The sequence below is a fragment of the Oncorhynchus tshawytscha genome, linkage group LG16 (assembly GCF_018296145.1).
Source record: "Oncorhynchus tshawytscha isolate Ot180627B linkage group LG16, Otsh_v2.0, whole genome shotgun sequence".
Lineage (NCBI taxonomy): Eukaryota > Metazoa > Chordata > Actinopteri > Salmoniformes > Salmonidae > Oncorhynchus > Oncorhynchus tshawytscha.
Genome location: NC_056444.1, coordinates 29410678 through 29424417, shown reverse-complemented (window position 1 = coordinate 29424417; position 13740 = coordinate 29410678). Strand labels below are relative to the sequence as shown.

Genomic DNA, 13740 nt, shown 5'->3' with positions numbered 1-13740 from the left:
GAGGAGGTCTTACAGGTAGATCTGGAGTGTTACTGTGAGGGAGGTCTTACAGGTAGATCTGGAGTATTACTGTGAGGGAGGTCTTACAGGTAGATCTGGATGTTACTGTGAGGGAGTTCTTACAGGTAGATAGGGAGTGTTACTGTGAGGGAGGTCTTAGGTAGATCTGGAGTGTTACTGTGAGGGAGGTCTAGAGCTTACAGGTAGATCTGGAGTGTTACTGTGAGGGAGGTCGTACAGGTAGATCTGGAGTGTTACTGTGAGGGAGGTCTTACAGGTAGATAGGGAGTGTTACTGTGAGGGAGGTCTAAAGCTTACAGGTAGATCTGGAGTGTTACTGTGAGGGAGGTCTAGAGCTTACAGTTAGATCTGGAGTGTTACTGTGAGGGAGGTCTAGAGCTTACAGGTAGATCTGGTGTGTTACTGTGAGGGAGGTCTAGAGCTTACAGGTAGATCTGGAGTGTTACTGTGAGGGAGGTCTTACAGGTAGATCTGGAGTGTTACTGTGAGGGAGGTCTAAAGCTTACAGGTAGATAGGCAGTGTTACTGTGAGGGAGGTCTAGAGCTTACAGGTAGATCTGGAGTGTTACTGTGAGGGAGGTCTAGAGCTTACAGGTAGATCTGGAGTGTTACTGTGAGGGAGGTCTTACAGGTAGATCTGGAGTGTTACTGTGAGGGAGGTCTAAAGCTTACAGGTAGATCTGGTGTGTTACTGTGAGGGAGGTCTAGAGACTACAGGTAGATAGGGAGTGTTATTGTGAGGGAGGTCTAGAGCTTACAGGTAGATAGGGAGTGTTACTGTGAGGGAGGTCTAGAGCTTACAGGTAGATAGGGAGTGTTACTGTGAGGGAGGTCTAGAGCTTACAGGTAGATCTGGAGTGTTACTGTGAGGCGAGTTTCTAGAGCTTACAGGTAGATAGGGAGTTTTACTGTGAGGGAGGTCTTACAGGTAGATCTGGAGTGTTAATGTGAGGGAGGTCTAGAGCTTACAGGTAGGTAGATCTGGAGTGTTTCTGTGAGGGAGGTCTAGAGCTTACAGGTAGATAGGGAGTGTTACTGTGAGGGAGGTCTAGAGCTTACAGGTAGATAGGGAGTGTTACTGTGAGGGAGATCTTACAGGTAGATCTGGAGTGTTACTGTGAGGGAGGTCTTACAGGTAGATCTGGAGTATTACTGTGAGGGAGGTCTTACAGGTAGATCTGGAGTGTTACTGTGAGGGAGGACTTACAGGTAGATCTGGAGTGTTACTGTGAGGGAGGTCTAGAGCTTACAGTTAGATCTGGAGTGTTACTGTGAGGGAGGTCTAGAGCTTACAGGTAGATCTGGAGTGTTACTGTGAGGGAGGTCTAGAGCTTACAGGTAGATCTGGAGTGTTACTGTGAGGGAGGTCTAAAGCTTACAGGTAGATCTGGAGTGTTACTGTGAGGGAGGTCTAAAGCTTACAGGTAGATAGGGAGTGTTACTGTGAGGGAGGTCTAGAGCTTACAGGTAGATCTGGAGTGTTACTGTGAGGGAGGTCTAAAGCTTACAGGTAGATCTGGAGTGTTACTGTGAGGGAGGTCTAGAGCTTACAGGTAGATCTGGAGTGTTACTGTGAGGGAGGTCTAGAGCTTACAGGTAGGTAGATCTGGAGTGTTTCTGTGAGGGAGGTCTAGAGACTACAGGTAGATAGGGAGTGTTATTGTGAGGGAGGTCTAGAGCTTACAGGTAGATAGGGAGTGTTACTGTGAGGGAGGTCTAGAGCTTACAGGTAGATTTGGAGTGTTACTGTGAGGGAGATCTTACAGGTAGATAGGGAGTGTTACTGTGAGGGAGGTCTTACAGGTAGATCTGGAGTGTTACTGTGAGGGAGGGCTTACAGGTAGATCTGGAGTGTTACTGTGAGGGAGGTCTTACAGGTAGATCTGGAGTGTTACTGTGAGGGAGGTCTTACAGGTAGATCTGGAGTGTTACTGTGAGGGAGGTCGTACAGGTAGATCTGGAGTGTTACTGTGAGGGAGGTCTTACAGGTAGATCTGGAGTGTTACTGTGAGGGAGGTCTTACAGGTAGATCTGGAGTGTTACTGTGAGGGAGGTCTTACAGGTAGATAGGGAGTGTTACTGTGAGGGAGGTCTTACAGGTAGATCTGGAGTGCTACTGTGAGGGGGAGGTCTTACAGGTAGATCTGGAGTGTTACTGTGAGGGAGGTCTTACAGGTAGATCTGGAGTGTTACTGTGAGGTAGGTCTTACAGGTAGATCTGGATGTTACTGTGAGGGAGGTCTTACAGGTAGATCTGGAGTGTTACTGTGAGGGAGGTCTTACAGGTAGATAGGGAGTGTTACTGTGAGGGAGGTCTTACAGGTAGATAGGGAGTGTTACTGTGAGGGAGGTCTTACAGGTAGATAGGGAGTGTTACTGTGAGGGAGGTCTTACAGGTAGATCTGGAGTATTACTCTGAGGGAGGTCTTACAGGTAGATCTGGAGTGTTACTGTGAGGGAGGTCTTACAGGTAGATCTGGAGTGTTACTGTGAGGGAGGTCTTACAGGTAGATCTGGAGTGTTACTGTGAGGGAGGTCGTACAGGTAGATCTGGAGTGTTACTGTGAGGGAGGTCTAAAGCTTACAGGTAGATCTGGAGTGTTACTGTGAGGGAGGTCTTACAGGTAGATAGGGAGTGTTACTGTGAGGAGGTCTTACAGGTAGATCTGGATTGTTACTGTGAGGGAGGTCTTATAGGTAGATAGGGAGTGTTACTGTGAGGGAGGTCTTACAGGTAGATCTGGAGTGTTACTGTGAGGGAGGTCTAGAGCTTACAGGTAGATCTGGTGTGTTACTGTGAGGGAGGTCTAGAGACTACAGGTAGATAGGGAGTGTTATTGTGAGGGAGGTCTAGAGCTTACAGGTAGATAGGGAGTGTTACTGTGAGGGAGGTCTAGAGCTTACAGGTAGATAGGGAGTGTTACTGTGAGGGAGGTCTAGAGCTTACAGGTAGATAGGGAGTGTTACTGTGAGGGAGGTCTTACAGGTAGATCTGGAGTATTACTCTGAGGGAGGTCTTACAGGTAGATCTGGAGTGTTAATGTGAGGGAGGTCTAGAGCTTACAGGTAGGTAGATCTGGAGTGTTTCTGTGAGGGAGGTCTAGAGACTACAGGTAGATAGGGAGTGTTATTGTGAGGGAGGTCTAGAGCTTACAGGTAGATAGGGAGTGTTACTGTGAGGGAGGTCTAGAGCTTACAGGTAGATAGGGAGTGTTACTGTGAGGGAGGTCTTACAGGTAGATAGGGAGTGTTACTGTGAGGGAGGTCTTACAGGTAGATCTGGAGTGTTACTGTGAGGGAGGACTTACAGGTAGATCTGGAGTGTTACTGTGAGGAGGTCTAGAGCTTACAGTTAGATCTGGAGTGTTACTGTGAGGGAGGTCTAGAGCTTACAGGTAGATCTGGTGTGTTACTGTGAGGGAGGTCTAGAGCTTACAGGTAGATCTGGAGTGTTACTGTGAGGGAGGTCTTACAGGTAGATCTGGATTGTTACTGTGAGGGAGGTCTTACAGGTAGATAGGGAGTGTTACTGTGAGGGAGTCTAGAGCTTACAGGTAGATCTGGAGTGTTACTGTGAGGGAGGTCTCTTACAGGTAGATCTGGAGTGTTACTGTGAGGGTGGTCTAGAGCTTACAGGTAGATCTGGAGTGTTACTGTGAGGGAGGTCTAGAGCTTACAGGTAGGTAGATCTGGAGTGTTTCTGTGAGGGAGGTCTAGAGACTACAGGTAGATAGGGAGTGTTATTGTGAGGGAGGTCTAGAGCTTACAGGTAGATAGGGAGTGTTACTGTGAGGGAGGTCTAGAGCTTACAGGTAGATTTGGAGTGTTACTGTGAGGGAGATATTACAGGTAGATAGGGAGTGTTACTGTGAGGGAGGTCTTACAGGTAGATCTGGAGTGTTACTGTGAGGAGGACTTACAGGTAGATCTGGAGTGCTACTGTGAGGGAGGTCTTACAGGTAGATCTGGAGTGTTACTGTGAGGAGGTCTTACAGGTAGATCTGGAGTGTTACTGTGAGGTAGATCTTACAGGTAGATCTGGATGTTACTGTGAGGGAGGTCTTACAGGTAGATCTGGAGTGTTACTGTGAGGGAGGTCTTACAGGTAGATCTGGAGTGTTACTGTGAGGTAGGTCTTACAGGTAGATCTGGATGTTACTGTGAGGGAGGTCTTACAGGTAGATCTGGAGTGTTACTGTGAGGGAGGTCTTACAGGTAGATCTGGAGTGTTACTGTGAGGAGGTCTTACAGGTAGATCTGGAGTGTTACTGTGAGGGAGGTCTTACAGGTAGATAGGGAGTGTTACTGTGATGGGAGGTCTTACAGGTAGATCTGGAGTATTACTCTGAGGGAGGTCTTACAGGTAGATCTGGAGTGTTACTGTGAGGGAGGTCGTACAGGTAGATCTGGAGTGTTACTGTGAGGGAGGTCTTAAAGGTAGATCTGGATTGTTACTGTGAGGGAGGTCTTACAGGTAGATGGAGTGTTACTGTGAGGGAGGTCGTACAGGTAGATGGAGTGTTACTGTGAGGGAGGTCTTACAGGTAGATAGGGAGTGTTACTGTGAGGAGGTCTTACAGGTAGATCTGGATTGTTACTGTGAGGGAGGTCTTATAGGTAGATAGGGAGTGTTACTGTGAGGGAGGTCTTACAGGTAGATAGGGAGTGTTACTGTGAGGGAGGTCTTACAGGTAGATAGGGAGTGTTACTGTGAGGGAGGTCTTACAGGTAGATAGGGAGTGTTACTGTGAGGGAGGTCTTACAGGTAGATAGGGAGTGTTACTGTGAGGGAGGTCTTACAGGTAGATCTGGAGTATTACTCTGAGGGAGGTCTTACAGGTAGATCTGGAGTGTTACTGTGAGGGAGGTCTTACAGGTAGATAGGTGTGTTACTGTGAAGGAGTTCTAACCTTATAGTACTGTCCCATGGGCATGCCTTGCGGGTGGTACTGGCCTGGCCCCTGCCCCCCAGGCATCCTCTGGCCCGGGTAGTTGGGGGAGGGCATTGGCCTGGAGGGGTTAGAGGTGGGGTACTGACTCTGCTGGGGAGGGAACTGACCATTAGGACCATACTGCTGACCCCCGTAGTTTGGCTGTAAGGAAGAGAGAGAGGGGGAGAAACAATCAATAACTTAAAGCTGTTTTTTATTTTCATTAAGTGAGGAGGCATTGGTTTTAAGATGAAAAATAAAGGAAATTGACCTACTGGAGAAAGGCATGTACTATGGTCATATTATACTGAAAGGAAAAGCACCCCCTCCCACCCACCCCATCCAACTCACCTCTCCAGGATAGGGCCTCTTCATTCCCTGCATAGGCATGGCCTGCCTGGGGCCTCCAGGTCCTCCGTAGCCCTGCTGGGACATCCTCTGGCCGTGAGCCCCAAAAGGCCCCATGGCTGGGGCTCGAGTTTGGTTCATGCCCATGGGAGGCCCACCCATGCTGGGGTTGTTCATGGCCTGGCCCATGCTGCCTGGGTTCATGCCTCCAGGGGGCCCTCTGGGGCCAGGCTGGTTCATGAACTGGTTGCTGTACGCCTGAGTTGGGCCCATCTGGAAGGAGGAACATATCTGGAAGGAGGAAAACAGGATGAAGAGACAGTCAGGTAGGAAGTTGCAGGTGTTATTATTGTGTATGTAGTAATACCTGATTTTCTGCAGGCACAAAACAGGACATTATAAGTAAATAACTGAAGTTGTTTCTAACTTTTAGTATTATGGTAATGTGTACTGTATGTGTGTGCCTGTTATGATAACAGTGTCTGTGTGTGTGTGTCCGTACCTGTCCATACTGGTTCATCTCTTTGTTCTGGGTCTCTTGCTGCATGGCTGCCACGGTAGCGGTTGCCGTGGCAGTTGCCGTAGCAGCGGCGGCAGCGACAGCGGCAGCAGCAGCGGCAGCTGCTGGCTGGGTGAAGTCGCCAGGCTGGCGGGAGTGTTGGGGCATCCCCATCCCCCCTGGGGGAGTGTTAGGACCACCTGGGTAACTAGATCATGGAAACAACATGAATTAGAGCTGTGTACTGCATGTGTGAAAAGGTAAGAAAAGCATAGAGAAGAACAATAAACAGAAGGTTAACATCACACATGTCTGTGCATGGCCTCTTACCTCCCGCTGTAGCCCCCTCCACTGGGGTATCCCTGCCTGCCATACATCCCCTGCTGCATGTAGCCCGGGCCCTGGCCTCCCTTGGCCGGGAACTGCTGCTGCTGGCCGGAGAACTGGGGGGAGTTGAGGCCTGCCGGACCCCCAGACATACCCTGACCCATGGGGTTACCTCCTGGGTTCATATGGCTGGAGCTGTTGGCCAACACCTGGGGGAAGAAGGTATCCTTGATAAAGCATTTTGGTTAGACACAGCAAACAGGGTTATGACAACCATAAAATATGTAACTCTATGATGTCGACTCACTTTCTGGGGCTTGTGATATAAGCTTTGGGTGATACACATACAGAGAACCATATGTTGACCCACATCAGAATTCTGAATAAATGTGCCTAGGGGGATTTGGGATTTAGGGTCTGTCTTCATCAGGTACCTCAATTACTAGACAGAAATACAAAGGTGTGTTGTGTGTCTAAACATCAAGTAGTGTATGCTGAAGTTTGTGTATGTGTTGTGTCTCACCTGACTCTGTGACGTGTTGGTCACACCCCACACGGTGGTAACCACAGACAATGACCCTGGGGGCTGGTTGTTGTTCTGTTGCCATGGAACCGAGTCGTAGGTAAATGACCCATCACTACAGTCCAAATACAAACACACATATTAACCCATCACTACAGTCCAAATACAAACACACATATTAACCCATCACTACAAGGCAGACAGACCAGACCAGACCAGACCAGACCAGACCAGACAGACCAGACCAGACCAGACCAGACCAGACCAGACCAGACAGACAGACAGACAGACAGACAGACAGACAGACAGGACAGACAGACAGGACAGGACAGGACAGGACAGGACAGGACAGACAGGACAGACAGACAGACAGGCAGGCAGGCACCACAGGGCAGATACACTAACGAGACAGCCGTGGCTTTCATTTGGCCATGTATGTAACACAACAGAGGATTGCATATCCGCCCAGAAATGTTCTCAGAATTCTTGGAAACATTTGGCCACGTATATGTAATTTGGAATATTTGGCATTAAAACTCCAAACAAATCCAAGGCTAGAATATTACTAACTAGAACATTATGAATAAACAAACTAAACTCTACAGGGAGAAACACCGTGATGTAACAGGGAAGTAACGTTTATGGAGAGGAATGTGTTTTCACACACACACACACACACACACAGCTCTGGTGTTGGAAGGGACCAGATGTACAACGTCTCTTCAAGTTGGTAGAACACTTCTCAAGATGCTAGGCACAGAGCACAATTCTGGCAGCCAATCAGACAGAGGTTTGGAATCGGAGCCATGTTTCTTAACTTAACAGCCCACTCCCTCGCTGTCTGTCTGTCTGTCTATGTGTCTGTCTATGTGTGTCTGTCCCTCTCCTTCAAGATAACTCTGCTAAGCTTGCCTTGGCTCACTTTCATGAAGAGAAAAACATACATGTATTTATTCATTTATTTGAGGAGAGAAGAGGATAGTTTAGCTTAGAGAGCTTGGACACCTATTCATTCAAGGGTTTTTCTTTATTTTTTACTATTTTGTGGAATTTCTTTCCTTCTTAAAGCATTTGAGCCTATCAGTTGTGTTGTGACAAGGTAGGGTTGGTATACAGAAGATAGCCCTGTTTGGTAAAAGACCAAGTCCATATTATGGCAAGAACAAATAAGCGAAGAGAAACAAAAGTCCATCATTACATTAAGATATTAAGGTCAGTCAATATGGGAAATGTCAAGAACTTTGAACGTTTCTTCAAGTGCAGTCACAAAAACCATCAAGCGCTATGATGAAACTGGCTCTCATGAGGACCGCAACAGGAAAGGAAGACCCAGATTTACCTCTGCTGCAGAGGATAAGTTCATTAGAGTTACAAGCCTCAGAAATTGCAGCCCAAGTAACAGACACATCTCAGAATCAACTGTTCAGAGGAGACTGTGTGAATCAGGCCTTGATGGTCGAATTGCAGCAAAGAAACCACTACTAAAGGACACCAGTAAGAAGAAGAGACTTTCTTGGGCCAAGAAACACGAGCAATGGACATTAGACCGGTAGAAATCTGTCCAAATTTGAGATTTTTGTTTCCAACCGACATGTCTTTGTGAGACGCAGAGTAGGTGAATGGATGATCTCCGCATGTGTGGTTCCCAATGCAAAGCATTGAGGAGGTCTGATGATGTGGGGGTGCTTTGCTGATGACACGGTCTGTGATTTATTTAGAATTCAAGGCACACTTAACCAGCATGGCTACCACGGCATTCTGCAGCGATACTCCATCCCATCTGGTTTGAGCTTAGTGGGACTATCATTCGTTTTTCAACAGGACAATGACCCAACACACCTCCAGGCTGTGTAAGGGCTATTTGACCAAGAAGGAGAGTGATGGAGTGCTGTATCAGATGACCTGGCCTCCACAATCAGCTGACCTTAACCCAATTGAGATGGTTTGGGATGAGTTGGGTCTGCAGAGTGAAGGAAAAACAGCCAACAAGTGCTCAACAAGACTGCATTCCAGGTGAAGCTGGTTGAGAGAATGCCAACAGTGTGCAAAGCTATCATCAAGGCAAAGGGTGGCTACTTTGAAGAATCTCAAACATAAAATATATTTTGATAATACATGATTCCATATGTGTTATTTCATAGTTTTGATGTCTTCACTATTATTCTACAATGTAGAAAATAGTAAAAAATAAAGAAAAACCCTTGAATGAGTAGGTGTGTCCAAACTTTGGATTGGTACTGTAAGTAGGGATGAAACGATTCACAGATAAGCATCGGTCCCTGATTCAAATGTTTAAGGTAAGAGTGCATCGGTCCGTGGGAGCCCAAACCGATCCAAATGAAGCATGCATCAGTCAGAAAACCCATTCAAACTTTACTAATCAGCAGTTCACTAATGTTTGTTACTCAGATTGTTTTACTCTAAAATTACCTCTTATCTGTTGATTGAATTGATGCGTCCTCTCCTTTAGTTCAGTAGCCTATACAACTTTTATGCATGAAACTGCGTATGACTGTCAGATAACAACTGTGTGCACAGTGCGGGAGACACAGCTGCTCGCGCCAAAAAGAGGTAGGCTCTCTGTTCTAATAGGCTATCCGTACATCTGGCACCTTCAGCATGTAGATGCTGGTAAAATGGCTTTCGCAATGTCAAATCATAGGCTTTATTAGTTGAGTGACAACCAATGTAATTTGCTGGGTCAATGTTACCAAATGCACTGTAGAAAATTGTGTTCAACCAGAGTTGTGTAGCTTGCCAGAATGGACGCACTGACAACGATGAGACAGCCTATAGGGAGGTCAGAGACCTGACAGTGTGGTGCCAGGACAACGACCTCTCCCTCAATGTGAGCAAGACAAAGGAGCTGATCGTGGACTACAGAAAAAGGAGGATCGAACAGGCCCCCATTAACATCGACAGGGCTGTAGTGGAGCAGGTTGAGAGCTGTCCACATCACCAACAAACTATCATGGTCCAAACACACCAAGACAGTCGTGAAGAGAGCACGACAACACCTTTTCCCCCTCAGGAGACTGAGGGAGAAATGGGTACCCAGATCTTCAAAAAGTTCTACAGCTGCACCATTGAGAGCATTATGTCCGGTTGCATCACCACCTGGTATGGCAACTGCTCAGCATCCGACCGTAAGGGCTACAGAGGGTAGTGCACACGGCCCAGTACATCACTGGGGCGAAGCTTCCTGCCACTCAGGACCTATACACTAGGCAGTGTCAGAGGAAGCCCCAAAAATGGTCAAAGACTCCAATCACCCAAGTCATAGACGGTTCTCTCTGCTACCGCACGGCAAGCGGTACCGGAGAGCCAAGTCTAGGTCCAAAAGGCTCCTTAATAGCTTCTACCCCCAAGCCTGCTGAACAATTAATCTTATGGCCACTCTGACTATTTACATTGACACCCCCCCTCTTTGTTTTTACACTGCTGCTACTCACTGTTGATTATTGATGCATAGTCACTTTACCCCTACCTACATATAAAATGACCTCGACTAACCTGTATCCCCACACATTGACTCTATATACGGTAACCCTGTATATAGCCTCGTTATTGTTATTTTATTGTGTTACTTTTTATTAAATGTTCTACTTTACTTTATTATTTAGTAAATATTTTATTAACTATATTTATTGAACTTCATTGTTGGTTAAGGGCTTGAAAGTAAGTTCTACACCTGTGGTATTGGGCGCATGTGACAAATAATATTTGATCTCACAGCCAACTGCTAATTGGGGTTTTCAATCACTCAGATTTAATTGGACAAGTTAATCAGTGGGTGATTAAAGATAAAAAGGAGGGGACAAAAAGCATACATTTCCCTCACCCCTAATCTGATAGTGGGGTGGTAGATGCCCAATGGCTCCGTTTAAGTGCCTACACCAGTAGAGGCTGGTGGGAGGGGCTATAGGAGGACGGGCTCATAATGGCTGGAATGGAATATTTGGAACGGTCAAATGTGATTTCCATATGTTTAATCAGTTTGATACTGTTCCATTTATTCCATTCCAGCCATTACAACGAGCCTGTCCTCCTTATCGCTCCTCCCAATAGCCTCCACTGGCGCACACACACGCACACACGCACACACACATATCAGTTTAGAGAAGTCATCTCAGACAGGTCCAGCTCAGAGAGGCCCAGCTCAGAGATGCCCAGCTAAGAGAGGCCCAGCTCAGAGAGGCCCAGCTCAGAGAGGCCCAGCTCAGAGAGGCCCAGCTCAGAGGCCCAACAGATGCCCAGCTCAGAGAGGCCCAGCTCAGAGGCCCAGCTCACAGAGGCCCAACTCAGAGAGGCCCAACTCAGAGAGGCCCAACTCAGAGATGCCCAACTCAGAGAGGCCCAACTCAGAGAGGCCCAACTCAGAGAGGCCCAACTCCTGAGCTCCCATCAGCAGCAGATATGAATTTAAAATAGAAAATGAATGTGTTCATGCAACAAATGTTAGTGCATCGAATCCTGTATCATATCGGAGCCCATGCATCTAGCTGCGTATCAAATAGTTTTAGCTCAACATTGTTTAAGTTAACATGATCGATCCAGTTTAAACCAGAGAACCAATGAGAGAACTTGTGTTTACATGAAATGTGTTCACACCTGTAGTTCTGAATATGACAATGTATCTCTATGTGTCAAACACAAAACGTGGGACAGAAAAGTAGGCAATCCACAAGCTGGCAAAAACAATGTACATCAGTCACTCTGACAGACACACACTGACCCGTGTGAGAGTCCTCCAGGGGGTTTCATGGTGTTCATGTTGGGCTGCATGGGGACTTTGCCCTGCGGAGGCTCATTCTGTCTGCTCTTCTGGTGACGCAACAGCAGGAGGCGACCCAGCTCCTCGCACCACGATGACAGCAGGGCTACAGGAAAGAAACACACACACTCGTGTCAGTCTGATAACGATGTAGGACACACACACACACACAGGTCGGTCTATACTCCAGTCTGTCGGTCTGCTGTGACAGTCTCTAGTATGTCTCCAGTATGTCAGTTTCAAGTAAGTCAGTCTATTACCAAACCTATGATATTGTTTTCTTGACTACTTTGGACTATCTGAAAGTGAAAAACATGATACAAAATATCTCAATTGATTCATCAAAGATGTTCCTGTTTTGTTCTGCCTAATACATGTTGCTTCTCCCTCTTCAAGTTGGATTGCAGTTCTGCCTCCTGCCACATGGAGGAACCCTAACACAGTAAAGCTAGCCTGTCTGTTGCTTCCTGTCAGCCAGTGTAGATCTCATTGACTGAATGAATCTCAGTGCAGTACATCGGCTCTGATCCCTCTAGAAGAGACATCCCTGGCTTTCTGAAGAGGATGGGTGAAAGACACAGAGAGAGATCGTGAGAGAGACAGAGGGAGAAAGAGATACAGAGAGAGAGAGGGATATTGAGTGAGTACGCCGTCCTCTCCCCTCCTTTCCTCACCTCCTCCTCTAACCACTCCACCTCTTCACTGGACCCCAGAGACTAATCAGACTGCTCAGCATCTTCAGTCATCTTCGGTGCAGGTTACAGTCTGCTGCACCAGGCAGGCAAACATCATTATGAGACAGCAGGCAAACATCATTATGAGACTGGTAACTGTCTGCTGCACCAGGCAGGCAAACATCATTATGAGACAGGTAACTGTCTGCTGCACCAGACAGGCAAACATCGTTATGAGACAGGTAACTGTCTCCTGCACCAGACAGACAAACATCGTTATGAGACAGATAGCTGTCTCCTGCACCAGACAGGCAAACACCGCTATGAGACAGGTAACTTACTCCTGCACCAGACAGGCAAACATCGTTATGAGACAGGTAACTGTCTCCTGCACCAGACAGGCAAACATCGTTATGAGACAGGTAACTGTCTGCTGCACCAGACAGGTAAACATCGTTATGAGACAGGTAACTGTCTGCTGCACCAGACAGACAAACATTGTTATGAGACAGGTAACTGTCTGCTGCACCAGACAGGCAAACATCGTTATGAGACAGGTAACTGTCTGCTGCACCAGACAGGCAAACATCGTTATGAGACAGGTAACTGTCTGCTGCACCAGACAGGCAAACATTGTTATGAGACAGGTAACTGTCTGCTGCACCAGACAGGCAAACATTGTTATGAGACAGGTAACTGTCTGCTGCACCAGACAGGTAAACATCGTTATGAGACAGGTAACTGTCTGCTGCACCAGGCAGGCAAACATCGTTATGAGACAGGTAACTGTCTGCTGCACCAGACAGACAAACATTGTTATGAGACAGGTAACTGTCTGCTGCACCAGACAGGCAAACATCGTTATGAGACAGGTAACTGTCTGCTGCACCAGACAGGCAAACATCGTTATTAGACAGGTAACTGTCTCCTGCACCAGACAGGCAAACATTGTTATGAGACAGGTAACTGTCTGCTGCAACAGGCAGGCACACATCGTTATGAGACAGGTAACTGTCTGCTGCACCAGACAGGCAAACATCGTTATGAGACAGGTAACTGTCTGCTGCACCAGACAGGTAAACATCGTTATGAGACAGGTAACTGTCTGCTGCACCAGACAGGCAAACATTGTTATGAGACAGGTAACTGTCTGCTGCACCAGACAGGCAAACATTGTTATGAGACAGGTAACTGTCTGCTGCACCAGACAGGCAAACATCGTTATGAGACAGGTAACTGTCTGCTGCACCAGACAGGCAAACATCGTTATTAGACAGGTAACTGTCTCCTGCACCAGACAGGCAAACATTGTTATGAGACAGGTAACTGTCTGCTGCACCAGGCAGGGAAACATCTTTATGAGACAGGTAACTGTCTGCTGCACCAGGCAGGCAAACATTGTTATGAGACAGGTAATTGTCTGCTGCACCAGACAGGTAAACATCGTTATGAGACAGGTAACTGTCTGCTGCACCAGACAGGCAAACATCGTTGACAGACAGGTAGCTTACTCCTGCACCAGACAGGCAAACATCGTTATGAGACAGGTAACTGTCTGCTGCACCAGACAGGTAAACATCGTTATGAGACAGGTAACTGTCTGCTGCACCAGACAGACAAACATTGTTATGAGACAGGTAACT

General features: G+C 47.2%; 1 protein-coding gene and 1 long non-coding RNA gene across 8 annotated transcripts in view; one reads left to right on the top strand and one right to left on the bottom strand.

Moving 5' to 3' along the window:
- zmiz1a (zinc finger, MIZ-type containing 1a) overlaps nt 1-13740 on the bottom strand; it is a 265059-nt gene that overhangs the window by 14860 nt on the left and 236459 nt on the right. For all 7 annotated transcript variants that reach the window (XM_042299071.1, XM_042299067.1, XM_042299068.1 and 4 more), the window contains 6 exons: nt 11385-11529; nt 6650-6764; nt 6130-6335; nt 5803-6007; nt 5304-5591; nt 4932-5114 (listed from right to left, as the gene is read on the bottom strand). In XM_042299071.1, coding sequence (XP_042155005.1) covers nt 4932-5114; nt 5304-5591; nt 5803-6007; nt 6130-6335; nt 6650-6764; nt 11385-11529 — 1142 coding nt within the window. The remainder of the gene's footprint in view (nt 1-4931; nt 5115-5303; nt 5592-5802; nt 6008-6129; nt 6336-6649; nt 6765-11384; nt 11530-13740) is intronic.
- LOC121839601 lies at nt 178-3427 on the top strand. The gene is made up of 5 exons (XR_006079057.1): nt 178-203; nt 487-1024; nt 2827-2998; nt 3073-3248; nt 3402-3427. It is a non-coding gene; the product is annotated as an uncharacterized LOC121839601 (long non-coding RNA).